Consider the following 23,890-nt stretch of genomic DNA (forward strand, 5'->3'; position numbering starts at 1 on the left):
CCCCCCCCACCCCCCCCCCCCCCCACCCCCCCCCCCCCCCACCCCCCCCCCCCCCCACCCCCCCCCCCCCCCACCCCCCCCCCCCCCCACCCCCCCCCCCCCCCACCCCCCCCCCCCCCCACCCCCCCCCCCCCCCACCCCCCCCCCCCCCCACCCCCCCCCCCCCCCACCCCCCCCCCCCCCCACCCCCCCCCCCCCCCACCCCCCCCCCCCCCCACCCCCCCCCCCCCCCACCCCCCCCCCCCCCCACCCCCCCCCCCCCCCACCCCCCCCCCCCCCCACCCCCCCCCCCCCCCACCCCCCCCCCCCCCCACCCCCCCCCCCCCCCACCCCCCCCCCCCCCCACCCCCCCCCCCCCCCACCCCCCCCCCCCCCCACCCCCCCCCCCCCCCACCCCCCCCCCCCCCCACCCCCCCCCCCCCCCACCCCCCCCCCCCCCCACCCCCCCCCCCCCCCACCCCCCCCCCCCCCCACCCCCCCCCCCCCCCACCCCCCCCCCCCCCCACCCCCCCCCCCCCCCACCCCCCCCCCCCCCCACCCCCCCCCCCCCCCACCCCCCCCCCCCCCCACCCCCCCCCCCCCCCACCCCCCCCCCCCCCCACCCCCCCCCCCCCCCACCCCCCCCCCCCCCCACCCCCCCCCCCCCCCACCCCCCCCCCCCCCCACCCCCCCCCCCCCCCACCCCCCCCCCCCCCCACCCCCCCCCCCCCCCACCCCCCCCCCCCCCCACCCCCCCCCCCCCCCACCCCCCCCCCCCCCCACCCCCCCCCCCCCCCACCCCCCCCCCCCCCCACCCCCCCCCCCCCCCACCCCCCCCCCCCCCCACCCCCCCCCCCCCCCACCCCCCCCCCCCCCCACCCCCCCCCCCCCCCACCCCCCCCCCCCCCCACCCCCCCCCCCCCCCACCCCCCCCCCCCCCCACCCCCCCCCCCCCCCACCCCCCCCCCCCCCCACCCCCCCCCCCCCCCACCCCCCCCCCCCCCCACCCCCCCCCCCCCCCACCCCCCCCCCCCCCCACCCCCCCCCCCCCCCACCCCCCCCCCCCCCCACCCCCCCCCCCCCCCACCCCCCCCCCCCCCCACCCCCCCCCCCCCCCACCCCCCCCCCCCCCCACCCCCCCCCCCCCCCACCCCCCCCCCCCCCCACCCCCCCCCCCCCCCACCCCCCCCCCCCCCCACCCCCCCCCCCCCCCACCCCCCCCCCCCCCCACCCCCCCCCCCCCCCACCCCCCCCCCCCCCCACCCCCCCCCCCCCCCACCCCCCCCCCCCCCCACCCCCCCCCCCCCCCACCCCCCCCCCCCCCCACCCCCCCCCCCCCCCACCCCCCCCCCCCCCCACCCCCCCCCCCCCCCACCCCCCCCCCCCCCCACCCCCCCCCCCCCCCACCCCCCCCCCCCCCCACCCCCCCCCCCCCCCACCCCCCCCCCCCCCCACCCCCCCCCCCCCCCACCCCCCCCCCCCCCCACCCCCCCCCCCCCCCACCCCCCCCCCCCCCCACCCCCCCCCCCCCCCACCCCCCCCCCCCCCCACCCCCCCCCCCCCCCACCCCCCCCCCCCCCCACCCCCCCCCCCCCCCACCCCCCCCCCCCCCCACCCCCCCCCCCCCCCACCCCCCCCCCCCCCCACCCCCCCCCCCCCCCACCCCCCCCCCCCCCCACCCCCCCCCCCCCCCACCCCCCCCCCCCCCCACCCCCCCCCCCCCCCACCCCCCCCCCCCCCCACCCCCCCCCCCCCCCACCCCCCCCCCCCCCCACCCCCCCCCCCCCCCACCCCCCCCCCCCCCCACCCCCCCCCCCCCCCACCCCCCCCCCCCCCCACCCCCCCCCCCCCCCACCCCCCCCCCCCCCCACCCCCCCCCCCCCCCACCCCCCCCCCCCCCCACCCCCCCCCCCCCCCACCCCCCCCCCCCCCCACCCCCCCCCCCCCCCACCCCCCCCCCCCCCCACCCCCCCCCCCCCCCACCCCCCCCCCCCCCCACCCCCCCCCCCCCCCACCCCCCCCCCCCCCCACCCCCCCCCCCCCCCACCCCCCCCCCCCCCCACCCCCCCCCCCCCCCACCCCCCCCCCCCCCCACCCCCCCCCCCCCCCACCCCCCCCCCCCCCCACCCCCCCCCCCCCCCACCCCCCCCCCCCCCCACCCCCCCCCCCCCCCACCCCCCCCCCCCCCCACCCCCCCCCCCCCCCACCCCCCCCCCCCCCCACCCCCCCCCCCCCCCACCCCCCCCCCCCCCCACCCCCCCCCCCCCCCACCCCCCCCCCCCCCCACCCCCCCCCCCCCCCACCCCCCCCCCCCCCCACCCCCCCCCCCCCCCACCCCCCCCCCCCCCCACCCCCCCCCCCCCCCACCCCCCCCCCCCCCCACCCCCCCCCCCCCCCACCCCCCCCCCCCCCCACCCCCCCCCCCCCCCACCCCCCCCCCCCCCCACCCCCCCCCCCCCCCACCCCCCCCCCCCCCCACCCCCCCCCCCCCCCACCCCCCCCCCCCCCCACCCCCCCCCCCCCCCACCCCCCCCCCCCCCCACCCCCCCCCCCCCCCACCCCCCCCCCCCCCCACCCCCCCCCCCCCCCACCCCCCCCCCCCCCCACCCCCCCCCCCCCCCACCCCCCCCCCCCCCCACCCCCCCCCCCCCCCACCCCCCCCCCCCCCCACCCCCCCCCCCCCCCACCCCCCCCCCCCCCCACCCCCCCCCCCCCCCACCCCCCCCCCCCCCCACCCCCCCCCCCCCCCACCCCCCCCCCCCCCCACCCCCCCCCCCCCCCACCCCCCCCCCCCCCCACCCCCCCCCCCCCCCACCCCCCCCCCCCCCCACCCCCCCCCCCCCCCACCCCCCCCCCCCCCCACCCCCCCCCCCCCCCACCCCCCCCCCCCCCCACCCCCCCCCCCCCCCACCCCCCCCCCCCCCCACCCCCCCCCCCCCCCACCCCCCCCCCCCCCCACCCCCCCCCCCCCCCACCCCCCCCCCCCCCCACCCCCCCCCCCCCCCACCCCCCCCCCCCCCCACCCCCCCCCCCCCCCACCCCCCCCCCCCCCCACCCCCCCCCCCCCCCACCCCCCCCCCCCCCCACCCCCCCCCCCCCCCACCCCCCCCCCCCCCCACCCCCCCCCCCCCCCACCCCCCCCCCCCCCCACCCCCCCCCCCCCCCACCCCCCCCCCCCCCCACCCCCCCCCCCCCCCACCCCCCCCCCCCCCCACCCCCCCCCCCCCCCACCCCCCCCCCCCCCCACCCCCCCCCCCCCCCACCCCCCCCCCCCCCCACCCCCCCCCCCCCCCACCCCCCCCCCCCCCCACCCCCCCCCCCCCCCACCCCCCCCCCCCCCCACCCCCCCCCCCCCCCACCCCCCCCCCCCCCCACCCCCCCCCCCCCCCACCCCCCCCCCCCCCCACCCCCCCCCCCCCCCACCCCCCCCCCCCCCCACCCCCCCCCCCCCCCACCCCCCCCCCCCCCCACCCCCCCCCCCCCCCACCCCCCCCCCCCCCCACCCCCCCCCCCCCCCACCCCCCCCCCCCCCCACCCCCCCCCCCCCCCACCCCCCCCCCCCCCCACCCCCCCCCCCCCCCACCCCCCCCCCCCCCCACCCCCCCCCCCCCCCACCCCCCCCCCCCCCCACCCCCCCCCCCCCCCACCCCCCCCCCCCCCCACCCCCCCCCCCCCCCACCCCCCCCCCCCCCCACCCCCCCCCCCCCCCACCCCCCCCCCCCCCCACCCCCCCCCCCCCCCACCCCCCCCCCCCCCCACCCCCCCCCCCCCCCACCCCCCCCCCCCCCCACCCCCCCCCCCCCCCACCCCCCCCCCCCCCCACCCCCCCCCCCCCCCACCCCCCCCCCCCCCCACCCCCCCCCCCCCCCACCCCCCCCCCCCCCCACCCCCCCCCCCCCCCACCCCCCCCCCCCCCCACCCCCCCCCCCCCCCACCCCCCCCCCCCCCCACCCCCCCCCCCCCCCACCCCCCCCCCCCCCCACCCCCCCCCCCCCCCACCCCCCCCCCCCCCCACCCCCCCCCCCCCCCACCCCCCCCCCCCCCCACCCCCCCCCCCCCCCACCCCCCCCCCCCCCCACCCCCCCCCCCCCCCACCCCCCCCCCCCCCCACAATAGATAGATAGATAAATAGATAAATAGATAGATAGATAGATAGATAGATAAATACATTATTATGTAATGTAATGTAATGAAAGGCCAGCAACCAGCTAAAGAACCGGCAGCTGTGATGTTGTTGTTGTTGTTGTTGTTGTTGTTGTTGTTGTTGTTGTTGTTGTTGTTGTTGTTGTTGTTGTTGTTGTTGTTGTTGTTGTTGTTGTTGTTATTGTATGAGTGTCTGGGTGAGGCTCGAATTGTAATGAAGGTCAACAACCAGCTAAAGAACTGGCAGCTGTGAAATCAAATAATAATAATAGACACTTGTTCGTACTGCTGCCAGTTCTTTAGCTGATTGGGCTGTACGGCCATGATCCAGTAACATTTTCTCCTGACGTTTCACCTGCATCTGTGGTTGGCGTCTTCAAGAGGCAGCCTATAAATACCTGGGCATTTTGCAGCTGCATTACATCAAGCATGGGCAAGTGAAGACTATGGTCAGCAGAGAATACACCCAGAGAGTCAGGAAAATTTTGAAAACCAAATTTAATGGTGGGAATACCATCAAGGCCATCAACACCTGGGCCATATCTCTCATCAGGTACACCGCTGGAATCACAAACTTGGCACAGGGTGATTTGGATGCATTGGATGGAAAAACTCAGAAGCTTATGACGGTGCACTACGTCTTACGCCCATGTAGTGATACTGATAGACTATACCAGTGGTGGCAAACCTATGGCACAGGTGCCAGAGGTGGAACTCAGAGCCTTCTCTGTGGGCACGTGCACGTTCATCATGTGGGCGGGGCAGAAAATCACCCAAACACACACACACACATCTAGCCTGGCCTGGGCACAATCCTTTACCTGGGAGTAAGCTTGGTTGCGGGCAATGGGGCTTGCTTTTGAGTAAACCCTCCTAGGGTCATGATTCACCCATTTGAAGCGTTGCATGGTTGCTTCACCAAGCTTACTCCCGAGTAACATGCACCTCGGAGCCAACCGTTTTTTCTAAACTAAAACCTCAGTATTCAGGTTAAATTGCCGTGTTGGCACTTTGCGATAAATAAGTGGGTTTGGGGTTGCAATTTGGGCACTCGGTCTCAAAAAGGTTCGCCATCACTGGACTATACCTACCTCGGAAATCTGGTGGCAGAGGGTTACTGCAAGTAAAGCCAACAGTGGAGGAGGAGAAACATGCACTGGCTGATTATGTGAATGAAAATCAAGAACAGGCATTGACTGAAGTGAGGAACAGGAATTTACTGAACACCCAAAGAACCAAACAGGAGTACTGAAAAAAATGTGATTAAAATGAGGACTAAAAGCTGGCACAACAAAGCACAGCATAGCCAATTTCTGGAAAAGAGCAAGGACAAGGTGGAAAAGGCTGAAGTTAACAACTGGAAGTTTGAAAAAGAAAACTGAAACGCTGATTTAGCCACTCAAGATCAGGCAATTAGGGCAAATTACGATCAAGGCCAGAATTGAAAAATCCTCAGACGATGCAAAGTGAAGATTGTGCAAGGAAGCTGACAAAACTGCTGCAGAAAGATCACCCAGACTGAGTACAGAGGCACAACTCAGTGGCCAAGATGATCCACTGGAATGTATGCAAAAATTACCAAATCAGGACAGCTAAAAACTGGTGGGACTTTATCCAGAGAAAGTCACGGAAAATGAGAAGGTCACGATCTTGTGGGACTTTCGAATCCAAGCAAAGTGTTGGTGCATAACACACCAGACATCATAGTTATGGAGGACAAGAAAGTGACCATCATTGACCATCATAGCCAATACCTGGTGACAGCAGGGTCGTTAGAAAAAGAACATAAAAAGATTACTAAATACCTTGATTTGAACATTGAGATTCAGTGACTGAGGTTGTCCCATTGGTGATTGGCACCCTGGGCCCCATTCCGAAAACACTGGGCAGCACTTGAAACCCCTTCAAACTGGTAAAATCAACATCTGTCAGATTCAGGAGGCAGCCCTGCTGGGATCTGCATGAATACTACGCTAATACATTACAACATCCTAGACCTCTGGGTAGAGCTCGATTTATAATGAAAGGCCAACAACCAGCTAAAGAACTGGCAGCTGTGATATTTATTATTGTTGTTGTTGTTGTTGTTGTTGTTGTTGTTGTTGTTATTAAAGTATAAGTATAATAATACAACTTCATACGCCTCTGGGTGAGGCTCGAATTGTAATGAAAGGCCAACAACCAGCTAAAAACTGGCAGCTGTGATATTTATTAATTATTATTATTAAAGTATAAGTATAATAATACAACTTCCTATGCCTCTGGGTGGAGCTTGAGTTGTAATGAAAGGCAAACAACCAGCTAAAGAACTGGCAGCTGTGATATTTATTATTATTATTATTATTATTATTATTATTATTATTATTATTATTATTATTATTATTAAAGTATAAGTATAATAATACAACTTCCTACGCCTCTGGGTGAGGATCGAATTGTAATGAAGGTCAATAACCAGCTAAAGAACTGGCAGCTGTGAAATCAAATAATAATAATAGACACTGGTTCGTACTGGATGATTATCATAGTTTCCCCCAAAAGCCTACTGGACAGAATTGTTGGACAAAGATGGTCAAATGAAGCGCTTTGGATGTTTGGCATTGTTTTTGTATTATGTTTGTATTATTCTCCCTTCTGTATCAGGTCCCAGATTTCTGGCTGCAATTTGCTGGTCTTTCAACTAAACATGCAGAATCGGTTCTTTCTTTGGGGTAGTCACTCCAGGCTGAAAGCAGGCTGTGTTTGTAACATAGACCTATTGGGCAGGCATGGATCCTGGTGCAACTCTTTTTACAAATCAATTGCTTTTTTAATAACAAACCCACCCCCCACCCCTCCATCCCTGTAGTCTGGCTCTCCCCTCATGGCATCACCTTAGTTTGTACTTGAGGGTATAATTCGTGTGCAGGTAGGTCTCGCCTTCCGTCCCAGGTGCCCATTTGCAGGTGAGATCTTTCATGTTCTTAGACCAACAAGAGATGTTGGTGGGCTTTTCCGGAGGCACTAGAGGAACGAAAGGATAAACATATTCGCTGAAACGGAGCGTGAGGAGAAAAACCCCAAACCCATGGAATGAACACTCCCTTTGCTTTTTCAAAATAGAAACACTCCTTTGGCACCGACGTTGAAATGCAACCCTACAGGGAACGGCAGTCAAGACGGGCGGGAGAAAATGCCGTTCCCAGTTGGCGTTTCCATATTCCGAGACTCTTTCACCAAGCAAGTCTTAAAAATAACCAGCAATAAACATCTTACGGTTATCGATTCGGACAACTGTGATTTGCCAGGGTCTTGCCAAAATAGCTTTTCTCTTGGGGGAAAAAGGGGTTCTTGTTGACTACAACGGTGTATCTCATAATAAACTCAGGACCGGGGGGGGCGGGGGGGGCTCTCATCGGTTAAAGGCCTTGAATGAGCTGTAAATGCAGAGATGTCAGAAGCAGAGAGGGCTGCTCGAGGGGCCGTGCTTGGGAAAAGAATGACGGGAAGGCTAGTATGCTGAGAGGCGACCACATGGAATGTTCCAGTGCGGCGAAAAGATCTGGAACAAGGTGGCAGAGTCCCAACGGCAATGTCTCCCCCTCCCCCCCCCCCCCCCCCGGTATCCTACACGTGGTGTGATTGTCCACCGCTCAGCAAATCCCAAGTCCAGGCCCCAGCTTCTCCAGTGAAACAGAGCTTGGTTTTCAAGTCTGGAAATGGCTTCTGCTGCCAATTGGAGGCGATAGTTCTACAATGTCAATCGTCCGATTCAGTCTGCGGTTTACTGTGGCGTAAGGGCCAAATCTTGCTGGATCGGAACAAAGGTTTGTTGAATCTAGGATACCATTTCCCACGGCAACCAAAAAAAGATGCCCCCCAAAGGCATGGTGTTTGTTTGTTTGTTTGTTTGTTTGTTTGTTTGTTTGTTTGTTTGTTTGTTTGTTTGTTTGTTTGTTTGTTTGTTTGTTTGTTTGTTTGTTTGTTTGTTTGTTTGTTTGAGGCCCTCTCTGTTGCCCCTTCCTGTTGCCGAAGGCGTATTCTAAGCTATACTGCCTCTGACCAGAGAGGTTCCATTCAATGGTGCTGTCAGGGTGGACTTTGCAGCCTGTGGCTTGGGAAATCAGGTTGCAGTTTTGCATTAGACATACATATTACCATTTAAAATGCGGGGGGGGGGAGGGGGAGCAGAAGACCGCTAAGTCCAGAATCTATGGAACAGTACCCCTGATCCCATGTAATCATTATGCCATTTCTGAACCTGTCTAATGCTTTTTTAAAGCCATTTAATCTAATAGTTCCCCTGTCTTGGATGGCCAAGGGTATACTCTATCTCAGAAAAAAGATGTGAGTACTGTGAGTTGAGGTGCAGCGGTTAAGAAAATGGTATGCTTCCACATTCGCTGTTTTAACTGGGATTTTAATGCTATTACTGTTATGATTATGTTGTTCACCGCCCAGAGCCCTTCGGGGGAGCGGCGGTATATAAAATTGATTCTAAATAAATAAATAAAATAAATTAGAATATAGTTGTTGAACCTGGTACTTTGATACAAGAGCATTTAGAGTTCATTGGACAACTATCATCAGATAGTGCACCTCCTGCTAGACTTCTTCAAGTTCTGTGCGCTACTGCTGAGAGGAGGGGCATAACTAAGGCAAAAAATCACGTGGCAAAATCACCAATTAGTAACCCCCTCTCGGCACACACAAATAATTAGTAACCTACTCTCGGGAACCTGTGAGAACCTGCTGGATCCCACCTCTGGCTGTTTTTTGGCCTTGCAGAAACGGCCTAGGACTCAAGCGGAGCATTCCACAACAAAGAAGGTCTGGTATGTTGAGTTCTGTGGTGGAGAGATTTACAGCCTACTAACATATTTTTTTCTGAGACAGCCTATATAGCTTGACCTCATCAGACCTTGCAAGCTCGGCCAGGTCAGCCCTAGTTAGTGTTTGCGTGGGAGATCACCCAGCAATCTATGGAGAAAAAGTCAAGAACAAACCACCTCTGAAAGTGTTTTGCCTTGAAAAACGTACAGGGTCACCACGAGTTGGCTCCGAATGGAAGGCACTTCCCACCACTAATCTACGGGCTATCACGTCATCCTGGAGCAATGAGTTCCACAGGGTCATCTCTCCCAAAACCTGGTGGGCTACTCCTTTGAAAGGAAATAAGGAATGAGTGTGACGGTCGGAACGTACATCCTACATAGAGACACGACCCAGCCAAGATGCCTCCATCCTTGCTGTGGCAGACCAAGTTATCCCCCGACTGCTGCTGTGATCCATTCAAACTGGAGATGGTCACACTCAGCGTCCTGGCGCTGCGGACCTCATAGGTCTCAGCCGGGAGCCGCCGGCCATTTAGAGTCCAGTAAAGATCCTCGGCTCTCAGGCTCGAGTCAGCAGCGACGGAACAGGAAGCTGTGAGAGAGGAGCCAATGAGGAGAGTGGGATCTTGGGGAGAGATGGCCGCTGGGTCTGCAAGGGAGAAAGGAAAATAAGAAGGGAGATCAGTCTTGCTTTGCTCTTTGGCTGCACCCAAGAAACAACACCTGATCTGTGGCCAGCAATTTTGAAAACAGTCCTCTCTTTCTCCCTCGTAAGCAGAGGTGGGATCCAGCTGGTTCTCGCCAGTTCCCAAGAGTGGGTTACTAATTATTTGGGTGTGCCGAGAGGGGGTTACTAATTGGGCCCGCTTTTCCGTCTCCACGCCCTCGCCTCCCCAAGAGGCCTGCTGCCTTTGAACGTCAAGGTTCCATATAGCAATTGCGACTAATAATGTAACTCCCTGAACTGGGTTAATCCCTTTCAGGTACTGCAATTCATTGATTCTCAGCCTTTCGTACCTTTTATCTCACCAGTCTCTATCAAAGAACCTGTGTGTTTCACCATTGCTGTGTTCAGATTTGTGAGTTGGGGCATTTTCTATAATGTGATGATGATTTAGAAATGACCTGGTGCAAAAAAAATTTGGGGGGTCGTGGTGGGGTGGCTGCCCATGGGGGGTATCCAACTCAGGTTTGCCTAGGTACGCCTCTGCCCCCTTTGCTGAGGTGGGGCTGGCGAGGGAACCTGTTACTAAAATTTTTGGATCCCACCACTGCTCGTAACATACTTAGCGATAAGGGATGCGTTTTCTTTTCTCTTAGAGGAAGGATAATTTTTAAAAGCCAAGCGTCTTAAATTAGGAATCATGGAATGACACAGAAGGCAGAGAGCTGTAAGCATTTCTGAGGCTGGGATGAAAGGGTATAGCTGTGACCAGTAAGCTTCGATCTTTTTAATTTATTTACTGCATAGCATCATGGAAATGGATAAGAATTGCAAGCAGGCTAGGAAAGAAAATGTCTAAAAGTCTTCAAGGAGGACAGAGCTGTGTTAAAATTCATTTTAACATTCTTGTTTTTATTCACTGTAGAGTGACTCACATAATGGTACAAACAGCAAAAAAAATTCTGCCTGGAATTAAGTCTGTAGAACTATGGCCAACAGAATTCCACAACAGTGTTCGAAAATAAAATATAGGGGACAGAGGTTTGTGACTATAACGATACTTTTTCGAAAAGGCAGACTCTGTGATTACTTTGCTGTAGGTGCGCTTCGGTGGATATGTTCCCTTCCCTTTTATGTGCCACTGCTCGAGGGCAAAGAGGGATGGAAAGGTTGAGAAACTGATGCCATAGAGGAAGGCAGATGAAAGAACCAGCTCATTACAACCACCATGCAAAGGAGCAATCCTTAAGACTGCTCCACTGTCCAGCTTTTGGATCACCCATTTCTGGTAACACCAGGATATCCAAAGCAGTAGGCGTTCCAGGGCATGGCGGGGGCATGGCAGGGGCGCAGGATGCGTGTTTGCCCCGGGCGTGTTTGCCCCTTGGGTAGTTTGCCCAGGATGCGTGCTTGCCCCTTGGGTAGGGCCAGAGCGAGGTAGAATGACGCCTGGGGCAAACACGCATCCTGAGCCCCTGCCATGCCCCCGCCATGCCCTGGAACGCCCCCACCACGCCCCTGCACTGGCACGTGCTTGGTGCATCACGCACCCACCCCGTCCCCTTGGCGCTACGCCACTGTCCTTGGGTTGTCCATGAAGCTAAGGTACAGATTAAATGTGATCTCTGATTGTCATGGAATTCAAGACCGTATACAACTCCCTTAATGGATCATCATCATCTAGCATACTGTATCCAACCAGCTGTCATGGGAAGCAAAGCAACCAGCAGTCCAAAGCAGGGGGCCTCTAAAAACAGCATGACATAATGGTTTAGAGCAGTGGACTTTAATCTGGAGAACTGGGTTTGATTCCCTGCTTCTCCGCATAAGTGGTAGACGCTAATCTGGCGACCTGGATTTATTTCCCCGCTCCTACACATGAAGCCTGCTGGGTGACCTTGGGCCAGTCACAGTTCTCTCTGAACTCTCTCCACTCCACCTGCCTCACAAGGTGTCTGTTGTGGAGAGAGGAAGGGAAGGAGTTTGTAACTCTCCTCCTCCTCCTGTAATCATGGAAGCTTCATTGTGATTGATTCCTCAATAGGCCTGATGCTTGTTGCCTTTCTGGGGTTTGGGAAAACTGTTGGAGAAAGTGGACTTAGGGGCACGGAACTGAATGTGTGGATTGCTTGGGAGGTGGGGCAGGGATGTGCAGCATCCCACTTTTCCCAAGGTACCATGCCAGTACCCAGTGGTGGAATCCAAAAATTTTAGTAACAGGTTCCCATGGTGGTGGGATTCAAACAGTGGTATAGCGCCAATGGGGCTGGGCGGGGCATGATGGAGGCGTGGCTGGGCATTCTGGGGGCGGGACATTAATAATTTCTCTTCTACTGTAAAAAAACTCTTACTGTAAAAAAAAGTTCCTAATTTCCAGCTAGTATCTTTCTGTCCATAATTTAAACTCATTATAGCAAGTCCTATCGTCTACTGCCAACAGAAACAACTACTTCTCCTCTAATTGACTGCCTGTCAAATACTTAATACTTTCAAATACTTCATTTTGTTTCTAGAAATCAAAAGAAGGATACTTTCCTTGAACAAGGAACTTTACCATATTTCTAAAACATGTTTTTAAAACAGCCCAATGGGGAGAATTATCCCATTTTCTACCTTCGCTAACCAGCCACATAGGAAACAACAGGACTTTATGATTTTTGGACCTAATGGAATTTCTAACGGAAAAGCAGACCCAATTAGTAACCCCCTCTCGGCACACACAAATAATTAGTAACCCACTCTCGGGAACTGGTGAGAACCTGCTGGATCCCACCTCTGCCAGTACCATGAATTGCATTTGGCATGAACGGACCTCAATATTCCAACCATTGTTAGAAGAATTGTAGGTGTGTTTTCAGCAGCTGCCACCAGATGGCGCTAACACCCACCCACACTAGAGGGGCAAATTCCAATTTATTTTGTTCAGGAGGGATTGGCTCAAAGCAGTCTTTTGACACATCGGTTGGTCAGATGTGAATGAACGCAGGAGAAGATTTATGGCCACGTTTTGAACTACACTATTAATCTAGCACCACTGACATACATAAGGTGGCCAGGAAAGAAAGGGCAGCTTTAGGAATCAATCCCTGTCAGCAAATGAACCACAGCTGAATTGCTCATATTGCGTGAAGAAACGAAGAAGAAAACCTCTCATTGGAGCCAAATATTATGGAGGAGGCTGGATTTAGCTGCTGTAAATGACTTTGTGGGTTCCTGATGAGGGGGCAGCAGGATATAATTTTGAAAAATTTGTCTATTTTGATTCAAATATTCCCTATTTCAGTCCCTCCCCCGTGAGAAACAAACCCCACCATTTTTATCTCCACAATATTTTCCTCATGCCAATTTCCCCCTATTAAATAAATGCATTTCTCAACATCGCTTTTGCATAGTGTGACCAGACATCCCGCTTTTGGCGGGACAGTCCCGCTTTTAACCAATTTGTCCCGCATCCCGTGGGGTTTTTTAAATGTCCCGATTTTTGGAAGGCTGCCGCACTGCCTTCTGGGGTGCTCCCGTTTCCCACCCTGTGAAACCGGGGAGCGCCCCAGAAGGCAGTGCGCTCCTGCAGCCGCGTGCGCGCGCATCCCACTTTAAAAAGGTGAAAGTTTGGTCACCTTACTTTTGCATCAATGCCTGAGAAAGGGCACGAAAGAAATCAGAGTGGCAGCATATGAAATAAGAGGAGAACGTAGGATCTTCATTCCAAATCTCTCTTGAGAAGCAGTCTGATGATATCCCACCCCCTGATCAAACCGGTGACCAACTGACCTAGGATTTGGGAAGAGCCACCCATTTCCCCCCCCCCCCGAGACCCCACCATAAATGGCTGCAAGGTGGCCATCTTGCTTCTTTGTTCTGCCAACGGAGTCCTCCTCTCTTCCGAGCAAATATGCACGCTAGCTAGCAGTTGGAAGGGAAGTCTTGAGATCCTGGACATCTGGTCCCACTCAGCCAAAGGGCAACCAAATATTAAGGTAATTCCTTTGGTCTGCGGACGTATCCAGGACGGCCGCCTGGATTGAATTCTGCGTGGTATTCCCTCGAGGCAGCTCATCAGGGGAGAGGTGGGGGCAAGTTCTTGCTCCCTTGGTGTGCAAATTCGAGTTTTAGAGAGGGGGGACCGAAAGGATGAAGAGGATCTTTTGTTTTCCAGAAAGCTGTCGGAAGGATAACTCCTTCTGGCCTGCCCCATTCTGCCCCTTCCTACAGTAGTGTGGTGGTTAAGAGCAGCAGACTCTCATCTGGAGAATGGGGTTCGATTCCCCACTCCTCCACCTTTATATCCATAAGCCTTTATTGGCGTAGTCAGAAAAAGTTACATAAATCAGGAACAATTGCATGGATACATTTTTTATTTGTTTGTTTGTTTGTTTGTTTGTTTGTTTGTTTGTTTGTTTGTTTGTTTGTTTATTAGGTTTATAGACCGCCCTCCCCCGGAGGGCTCAGGGCGGTGAACAATATAGAGAGCACAATCAATTAAAATACAATATAAATATAAAATAGGATGGCTCTGATAAAAATAAACCTTACTCTATTAAAATGCAGCATTAATAATTTAATTCCAGATGGTGCCTACTATCATTCCCACAGAAGCCCCAGAGAGGGGGTTGATAGGTCTTCATGATGTCAGAGAAGAACAGGGAGGGAGGGGGCCCCTATCAACGGCTAGTCTCCCCAAAGGCCCGGTGGAACAGATCAGTCTTGCAGGCCCTGCGGAACTCAACGAGATCCCGCAGGGCCCGGACAGCTGGAGGAAGAGCGTTCCACCAGGCCGGGGCCAGAGCTGTAAAGGCTCTGGCCCGGGTGGAGGCCAGCCGTATTATGGAGGGGCCAGGGATCACCAGTAAATTGGCCTCTGCCGAACGCAGAGACCGGTTTGGGACATATGGGGTAAGACGGTCCCGTAGGTATGGAGGCCCCAGGCCGCGTAAGGCCTTATAGATAAAAGGCCCCACGGGGAGCACAACAAATACGTTCCGCTGGGAACTCTCAACTATCTCCGCAATGAAATTGGCAACCTCTTCACAAAGACCGGGGTCCGAGTTGTCTAACAATAGAGATAACCTAATCAGATCAGGCAGCCCAGATTGAAAGAAAAAGTGTAGGTTGGTATATTTAGATCTGATGTTATCAAATCTGGTGCAGTGCAAGAGTTGGTGAGTCAGGGTTTCAACCACATTAAGTTTGCAACTGCATAACCTTGTGGAGTTATCTAAATTGCTGAACCTACCCTTTAATAGGGCAGAGGGCATACACTCCTCCACATAAAGTCTGCTGGGTGGCATTGGGGTGGCCAAGGTTCTCTCAGAACTCTCTCAGCCCCACCTATCTCACGAAGTGCAGTGGAAAGGTGATTGTAAGCCACTGTGAGACTCCTTAAGGTAGAGAAAACCAGGATATAAAAACCTACTCCTTTTCTAGTCAACAGGTTTGGCAGGTTTTGAAGGTGAATGTAGTTATGCTGTTGACAGGAGAAAATAAGGTTGTGGCAGAAAAAGACAAAGGAGAGTAAGGTGCAAGATTGACAGTTTATTTAGTTCTTCTACATCTCTACGCATTTTGCAATTTGCTTTGTTGGGGATCTGTTCTGACCATTACCAGCGTGGTGTAGTGGTTAAGAGCTGGTGCACTCAAATCTGGAGAACCAGGTTTGATTCCCCGCTCTGCCACTTGAGCTGCGGAGGTTTATCTGGGGAAACAGCTGAGTGACCTTGGGCTAGTCACATTTCTTCGGAGCTCTCTCAGCCCCACCTACCTCATAGGGCAGTGGTGGCGAACCTATGGCACTCCAGATGTTAATGAACTACAATTCCCATCACCCCCAATGGGCCATGCTGGCAGGGGCTGATGGGAACTGTAGTCCATGAACACCTGGAGTGCCATAGGTTCACCAACACTGCTCTACCTTGTCTCCTGTGATCAGCAAGGTCTCTCCAAGGTCTCAGGCAAAAGAAAATCTCATTGAAGACTGCTCCGTAAGATCCTTAAGATCCACTCCAACACACGCCACCTGGGTGACCTTGGGCTAGTCACAGCTTCTCGGAGCTCTCTCAGCCCCACCTACCTCACAGGGTGTTTGTTGTGAGGGGGGAAGGGAGAGGAGTTTGCAAACCCCTTGGAGTCTCCTTACAGGAGAGAAAGGAAGGCTATAAACCCAAACTTTTCTTCTCTTCGGATTTTTCTTATCTCTGATAAAGTATCCCTTTTCACCTTGGCAGCTAGAAAACTGCCAGTTAAACAAGCAATCAAAACATGAAATATGTCTCCAGCAAGAATAATCACATTGTAAATTAGCAACTTTTGATGGTCTTATTATTTATTGATTGATTGATTGATTGATTGATTGATTTGATGTATTTGATGTATTTGATTTATTTGATTTATTTGATTTATATACCGCCCGATCCCGATGTATTTGATTTATTTGATTTATTTGATTTATATACCGCCCGATTGTTGCATTGCTGGGGTTTTTCGCATTTTTCTCTGTATTTTTAAAATTACATATTATACCAATTTATCTGCCAATACATGTGAGCATTGTTCACATATCTTTCGTTCTTGTGTTGTTATGGCCTGTGGCTGCATGCAGTACTTTTTTTTAACCGTGCCGTGCATTTTAATAAATTTATTATTGTATTTTGTATTAGATCCCCTGATGAAGCAAATTGCAAAACACATGAGGATCTCTAGAAGAGCTAAATAAATTATCAGCATTGCGCTGTTAACGCCAGTTGATTGGAAGACCGGGCCAAAGGAATAGCCATTGCTTTGTCACAAGAAATCCACCGCCTACTAGAGCCGCTTCTCTCCTCCCTATCCCAGAACTGCTACTGGACAGAAGTAGTGACTACTGAAATCAGATTCAGGTAAAGAAAGCTGGGCCAAAGACGGAAGCACCAAGGAATTCATTTATTTAAAACATTTGTATGCTGTGTTGCCCAGTGGTGGGATCCAAAAATTTTAGTAACAGGCTCCCATGGTGGTGGGATTCAAACTGTGGCATAGCGCCAATGGGGCTGGATGGGGCACAACGGGGACGTGGCCAGGCATTCCGGGGCGGGGCATTCTGGGGCGGGGCTGTGGCAAGGACACAGCCGCTGCGCCGGTCCTTGGGTGGGAAACGAATGCACGCAGGCGCAGGCTGCCACGCACGCCAGTGCACCTCCTGCTAGACTTCTTCAAGTTCTGCGCGCTACTGCTGAGAGGAGGGGCGTAATTGAGGCAAAAATCACGTGGCAAAATCACCAATTAGTAACCCCCTCTCGGCACACACAAATAATTAGTAACCTACTCTCGGGAACCTGTGAGAACCTGCTGGATCCCACCTCTGGTGTTGCCACTTGATCGGGGTCCTCAGGGCAACGCACATAAAAGTAAAAACCTTCAAGGAATTAAAAACCACACTGATAAAATAATTATCTAAAAACCCACAAACACCAATCCTGATAAACCATATTGCTGCCTGGTTTTGTGTGGCAGAACTTGAAGCACGTCGCAGGATGGTTTGTGCTACAAAACAGGCTTAATGAATAGTAAGGTTGTCATACAACTAGAGTGTACTGTGACCTAATAGTTATAGTCTTTTCTCTGCCAGTTTTATTGTTCTTATATGTCTTGTTTCCTTTTAATATTTTACACTCTTATCCAGTGATGGGATTCAAATAATCTAACAACCGGTTCCGGTGGTGGGATTCAAATAATTTAACAACTGGTTGTTTACAATGTTTACCATTTTAACAACCTGTTCTGCCGAAGTGGTGCGAACCGGCTGGATCCCACCACTGCTCTTACCTCATCCCCATTACGTTCCCATACTTTTTTGTGTTCCAAATTTCCTTCTACCAATAGATACCTTTAGGTACGTATTCACAGTTTTAATATATTTTATCCTTTTAATTTTAAATATCTTATTTACCTAATGATGGTCTAGGCTGGTCTATGACCGTAACAAAGATTGATTGATTGGTTGATGGATTGATTGTTTGATGCAAATAACACCAGAATAATGGAGAAGGGCCAATAACCATTACTGGGGGCATGCGGAACAAAACCAAAAAAGTTTTCACATGCTTGCGTAAGATACTGATAGAAGGAAACAGACTGTTCTCCCAGGGGAGAGAGTTCCAAAACTAATTGAGAAACCTACTTCCTTGGGTCGTCACCTGTCTGGCTCGAAATGGCAGGGACAAATAAAACAGGGCCTCAGACGATTACTGGAGGTTCATAGAGGAAGAGGGGGTAGAATGAACCCTTTGGTTCATTCAATGTTTGTGAGTAACTCCAGTATCACCAGAGGACAAGATTTCTCCCCCCGCCCCTCGCCCCCAGGCCCACAAAATGCTGACATTTCCCTGACTCATCCTTCTCTGCATCATCTAATCATGGTTGTGTTGCTGAGATTCTTTGCTATCGAAGATCACGGAGAGGAGGGGAAACAGCGGGAACAAGATCTACCGGGGCCAGCGTGGGCTGCGACCTTGCATTTTTAAGTGCATCTGTTTCAGTTATTCAGTAAGATGCCCAACACTTGTGATCTGGGAGGGAGGGAGGAAGGGGCTGTTGCTTTTTTTCAGGCTGTCTGGTCATTTTTGTCCCTAATGTTTCACCCACATCTATGGCTGGCAGTGGCGTAAAAGGCCTAAATTGCACCCGGGCAGAGGTGGGATCCAGCCGGTTCTCACCAGTTCCCGAGAATGGGTTCCAAATTATTTGCGTGTGCCGAGAGGGGGTCACTAATTGGGTCCGCTTTTCCGTTAGAAATTCCATTAGGTCCAAAAATCATAAAGTCCTGTTGTTTCCTATGTGGCTGGCTAGCGAAGGTAGAAAACGGGATAATTCTCCCTGTTGGGCTGTTTTAAAAGCATGTTTTAGAAATATGGTAAAGTTCCTTGTTTCAGGAAAGTCTCTTTCTTTTGATTTCTAGAAACAAAATTAAGTATTTGAAAGTATGAAGTATTTGACAGGCAGTCAATTAGAGGAGAAGTAGTTGTTTCTGTTGGCAGTAGACGATAGGACTTGCTAGAATGAGTTTAAATTCTGGACAGAAAGATACCAGCTGGAAATTAGGAACTTTTTTTTTTACAGTAAGAGTTTTTTACAGTAACAGAGAAATTATTAATGCCCCGCCCCCGGAATGCCCGGCCACGCCCCCGCCCCCGCCATGCCCCACCCAGTCCCATTGGTGCTACGCCACAGTTTGAATCCCACCACCATGGGAACCTGTTACTAAAATTTTTGGATCCCACCACTGTACCCGGGGACATAACCGACTCCCCGTGCCCCTCCCCTGCCCAGCTCCCCATGCCCCCCCTCCCACTGCCTGCTTATGGGAGCCAGCAGGGAGGCTGGGGGAGAGCGGTGCTCGGGAGCAGCTGAAATGGATGCTGCAGCGGCCACCTAGGCCGCCAAGCCCCGCCCCTCCGGACTACGAAGCTCAGTAGGGGGCAGACCTGGTGGACTCTGTGGCAGGCACCGCAGTGGTAGTCTAGCTCCTGTCCTCCCCGACCTCCCTAGGCGGGGCGGAAGCCGGCCTGTGGCTGCGGCGAACAACTCAACTGGTGAGCGGTGCCCTGGCACTGGTGGGAGCCACTGGGCACTGGCCAGGTTGCCATGCCGTGGGTGAGGCCAGGCGCGAGGACCCGGCCGGCACGTGGCAACATGGTGCGCGCCCCTGATGGCTGGCATATCATTGAAGGCAGTGGTGGGATCCAAAAATTTTAGTAACAGGTTCCCATGGTGGTGGGATTCAAACTGTGGCGTAGCACCAATGGGGCTGGGTGGGGCACGACGGGGGTGTGGCCAGGCATTCTGGGGGTGGGGCATTCCTGAGTGGGGCTGTGGCAAGGACGCAGCCACTGCACCAGTCCTTGGGCAGGAAACGAACGCACGCAAGCGCAGGCTGCCACGCACGCCGGTGCACCTCCTGCTAGACTGCTTCAAGTTCTGCGCGCTACTGCTGAGAGGAGGGGCGTCACTAAGGCAAAAATCCCGTGGCAAAATCACCAATTAGTAACCCCCTCTCGGCACACACAAATAATTGGTAACCTACTCTCGGGAACCTGTGAGAACCTGCTGGATCCCATCTCTGATTGAAGGGTTCCATGGCCAGAATCAGCTGGCTGTCGTGGGCTTTCCAGGCTGAGTAGCCGTGGCTCATCGTTTTGGCTCCTAATGTTTTGCCCACCACAGCAAGCTGATTCCAGCCACGCGAGCCTTCGACAGTATGAAGGAAAGAAGGCTCGTGATCAAAATCAGACATGCAACGTAAAGCAAGGAAGGAGGCGGCGCAGGATTAAATCGACTTTTGTGCGTGGACGGCCACTGATGCAGAAACCTAATGCGCGCTCTCTCAAAACTGCCACCTTGTGTTTCACGCATGCAAAAAAGTGCATTGAAATGTCCTGGATTTTCGAGGCGGACGCAAGAGCAGGCATGCCTACGTCCTGAAAACCATCTCCCCAATTTTCATGAGCTCCTTGGCGTTTCCTGTCTCCTATGCATGCGCAAGCACATTGGACATTAACTTCCAGCTCTATACACATGCATCCTAAAAATAAACAAGAGGCACATGGGGGAACATGTAGGAATCTGGCCAGAGTGTATTTTCAGAAGGATCCTTCAATGCATATTTCTAACTCTTTGGGAAACTCTCTCCTGCCAACGCAGCCTCGCAAACCTCCCGCATACGGAGCATTTTGCACAAGAAAGGAAAAACAAACACAGGGATGGCGTAGCTGCCACGGGGCCTGGAACCAAACCTAGAATTGCTACAGTTCGGCATATCCGACCCAGCAATCACTGGAGCAGCAGGAGAGGGAATCCCATTCCACCCTAATATAAATGCAAAATACACCGAACCCAATCCAGGACGATATCCACTAGTTCCACGTGGGTGGATCTAAGTTGCTTCTCCTGTTCAGAATGTTTTCAAAAATCTCTCTAGCCTCTTGTTACAGATGGATGTTGAGTTGGATTCTTGTTTGTACATTACAAGCAAGCCACGTTACGGGCTTTGTTTTGTGATTTTCTTTGTGATATTAAAGTATGTATAGCGTTTGAGTTATACCGTTCCTGCGTTGGGCCTCAAGAAAGCCAATAGCCATTCTGAGGGCGGCATCTGTGCAGCCAGGGGGTGTTTTCGGGGATCGGGGCTTGCCCCCAAACAAGTTTTGCACAGCCAGGGAACGCAAAGCTTTACAAAGAGTGCAAAATTCCAAGATCCTGGAAAAGCACGTCCATCCGACCCATCGGGGAAACGAGACTCGAGAAAACAGGCATCTTCCCCTGACTTCAGCATGCAAAGGGGCTGGATGTCTTTAAAGTGACGGCCCTTCCTTTCTCCTCCCCCCCCCATCCGCCCAGCCGAGCCAACATGTGTTTTAAAAGGGAAAGGTGTGAAGTTTTCAAATTGGAGAGGAAGAAGCAGGAGGCTTTGGGGGGATGGAGCGAGTAAAAGAGAAAGACAGCCAGGATGTGGAATATTGGTCTGTCCCAGTATACCTGCAAGACGTTTTATGGCTTTCTGATTTAAAAAAAAAAAATTACTGATCAGGTGTTAAGTAATACTGAAAAGTAAAACCACATTTCCAAGGTGTTGGAAACATTTATTCTGTCCCTTTGAATGGCTGGGTTTTATTGCATTTTTTTAATGATTGGTGTTTAAAACAGCTGGAAGGGCGATGAAGAAAGCCTGATTTTTAAACAAACAACTGAAATGGCAAACTTTTTCTCTCTCTCCTCCTGCTTTTTTCTCTCTCTCCTTCCCCCCCCCCGCAAGAAAAAATAATTATTTGGCAGATTGCAGGAACACATGACCACAATGTGACAGGCTTGACTTCAGCAACCGCTCAGTTATTAGAACAATAACATTTGTGTTTACTTCTCAAACAATGGCGGAAACATGAAAGCCGTTGCCTGGTTTAAAGAAATCGCGGCCAATTTAAGTGCGCCCATTGCTTAAATCAATTAAATCCGCAGATGACTGAAACAATCATTTCAAGAGGATTTGGTTTTGAAGTTGTGGCCGATGGAGCGTGGAACCGGGAAGCAGGACACTTGAAAGAGGACAGTGTGACTTAGATTTGCCAACCTCCAGGTGGGGCCTGGAGATGCCCTGAAAATTACAAACGACTTCCAGAGATCAATTCCCCTTGAGCAAATGGCTGTTTTAGTGAGTGGACTGTATGCAGTGGTGGGATCCAAACATTTTAGTAACAGGTTCCCATGGTGGTGGGATTCAAACAGTGGCGTAGCGCCAATGGGGCTGGGCGGGGCATGACGGGGGCGTGGCTGGGCATTCCGGGGGCAGGGCATTAATAATTTCTCTGTTACTGTAAAAAACTCTTACTGTAAAAAAAAAAGTTCCTAATTTCCAGCTGGTATCTTTCTGTCCATAATTTAAACTCATTATAGCAAGTCCTATCGTCTACTGCCAACAGAAACAACTACTTCTCCTCTAATTGACTGCCTGTCAAATACTTCATACTTTCAAATACTTAATTTTGTTTCTAGAAATCCAAAGAAATATACTTTCCTTAAACAAGGAACTTTACCATATCACTAAAACATATTTTTAAAACAGCCCAACAGGGAGAATTGTCCCGTTTTCTACCTTCGCTAACCAGCCACATAGGAAACAACAGGACTTGATGATTTTTGGACCTAATGGAATTTCTAACGGAAAAGCAGACCCAATTAGTCACCCCCTCTCGGCACACACAAATAATTAGTAACCCACTCTCGGGAACTGGTGAGAACCTGCTGGATCCCACCTCTGACTGTATGGCGTTATACCCCACTGAGGTTTCACCCCTCCCAAAACCCGAAAGCACTGGGAATTTCCCAACCTGAAGCTGGGAAGACTAGCTATGGAAAACAGTTGGTGTTTGGGTGTGTGGTTGCAGGGTTACAATTAAGTTACAATTAACCAAGATCTTTGCAAACAAAACATCTTTCCAGTTAATTGTGTGTGGGGGAGAGCACCTTGATAAATGATCAAAAAATGGGGGGGGGGGACTAAACATAATAGACTAAACATCACACTGCTTAAAAAAAAACAGTTACAGTAACAATCCCTGCGTTTTTTAACATTATTCCGCATCACAGACAGCTGGAAAGAGCCAATAACATCAAAGCGACTGAAAACACAGTTTAACAGCCTATTGTTTTAATCCTAAACGTTTCCTCCTGTATGTCCAAGACCTTGCTTCTAAGCCTAAATAGGCCTTGTCCAATTCAATTCAATTCAATTCAACCTTTAATGGCATCTAAAATAGGCCTTGTCTTGTTTGCCATTACTTCTGAGTTAAATATCTCCTCCAATATGTCTGACACCCCATCTGGGCGGGGGGGGGGGGAGCAAATGAGCTTGAGGGAGTGGCGTGGCCTCGGGCTGGCCCCTCCGCCACGTAATGGGGCAGCCTCACCTGCATAGGGACCAAACACGTCAGTATCCGGCCACCCCTTAGCTCTATGGTGGCGACACCCGGAAGCTGACATTGTCACAGACCGACGCTGGGGTTTAGGGCCGGGAGCGCACCACCCGAGCCTTCAGACTTACGCCACTCAAAGAGTCCATTTAGCACAGTGGTGGCGAACCTTTTCGAGACCGAGTGCCCAAATTGCAACCCAAAACCCACTTATTTATCACAAAGTGCCAACCCGACAATTTAACCTGAATACTGAGGTTTTAGTTTAGAAAAAACAGTTGGATCCGAGGCGTGCGTTACTCGGGAGTAAGCTTGGTGGAAGTTGGTGGCTTTGCTTTGAAGCAACCGTGCAACTCTTCCAACGGGTGAATCACGACCCTAGCAGGGTTTACTTAGAAGCAAGCCCCATTGCCAGCAACCGAGCTTACTCCTAGGTAAAGGATCACGCTTTAGTTCTTCGCATGAAAATCAGAGAGGTTTAACAGCGCTTAACAGGGTTACCTACACTGCTTCCCCAAAACTAGGTCTTAGGTTTAATGCTAATAATCGAGCCCAGCGGCCCAAGCCAGCCTAGACATGGGGGGGGGGGGCACTCTGTTTGAGCGTGCCCACAGAGAGGGCTCTGAGTGCCACCTCTGGCACCCGTACCATAGGTTCGCCACCACTAATTTAGCATATTCATGCTTTCATGACAAGCCTGCTCTCTCTTTTCAGAAGGCTCCAATCTGCTGGTGGTAGGTTTTATTAATTTACTTGGCAACAGGTTGCCCCCCACAAATTTCAAAGCCAGAACACAGGGTTATTTTTCTGTTTAAGACAGAGAGGAAAACACACACACACACACACACACACACACA

General features: G+C 54.5%; 1 protein-coding gene across 1 annotated transcript in view; it reads right to left on the reverse strand.

Annotated features, from left to right (window-relative positions):
• Positions 1 to 23,890, reverse strand: part of CRLF1 (cytokine receptor like factor 1) — a 49,042-nt gene that overhangs the window by 13,557 nt on the left and 11,595 nt on the right. The window contains exons 2-3 of the mRNA XM_048497776.1: positions 9,307 to 9,585; positions 6,996 to 7,125 (exon numbers count right to left, since the gene is read on the reverse strand). Coding sequence (XP_048353733.1) covers positions 6,996 to 7,125; positions 9,307 to 9,585 — 409 coding nt within the window. The remainder of the gene's footprint in view (positions 1 to 6,995; positions 7,126 to 9,306; positions 9,586 to 23,890) is intronic.

The sequence above is a fragment of the Sphaerodactylus townsendi genome, linkage group LG05 (genome assembly GCF_021028975.2).
Source record: "Sphaerodactylus townsendi isolate TG3544 linkage group LG05, MPM_Stown_v2.3, whole genome shotgun sequence".
Lineage (NCBI taxonomy): Eukaryota > Metazoa > Chordata > Lepidosauria > Squamata > Sphaerodactylidae > Sphaerodactylus > Sphaerodactylus townsendi.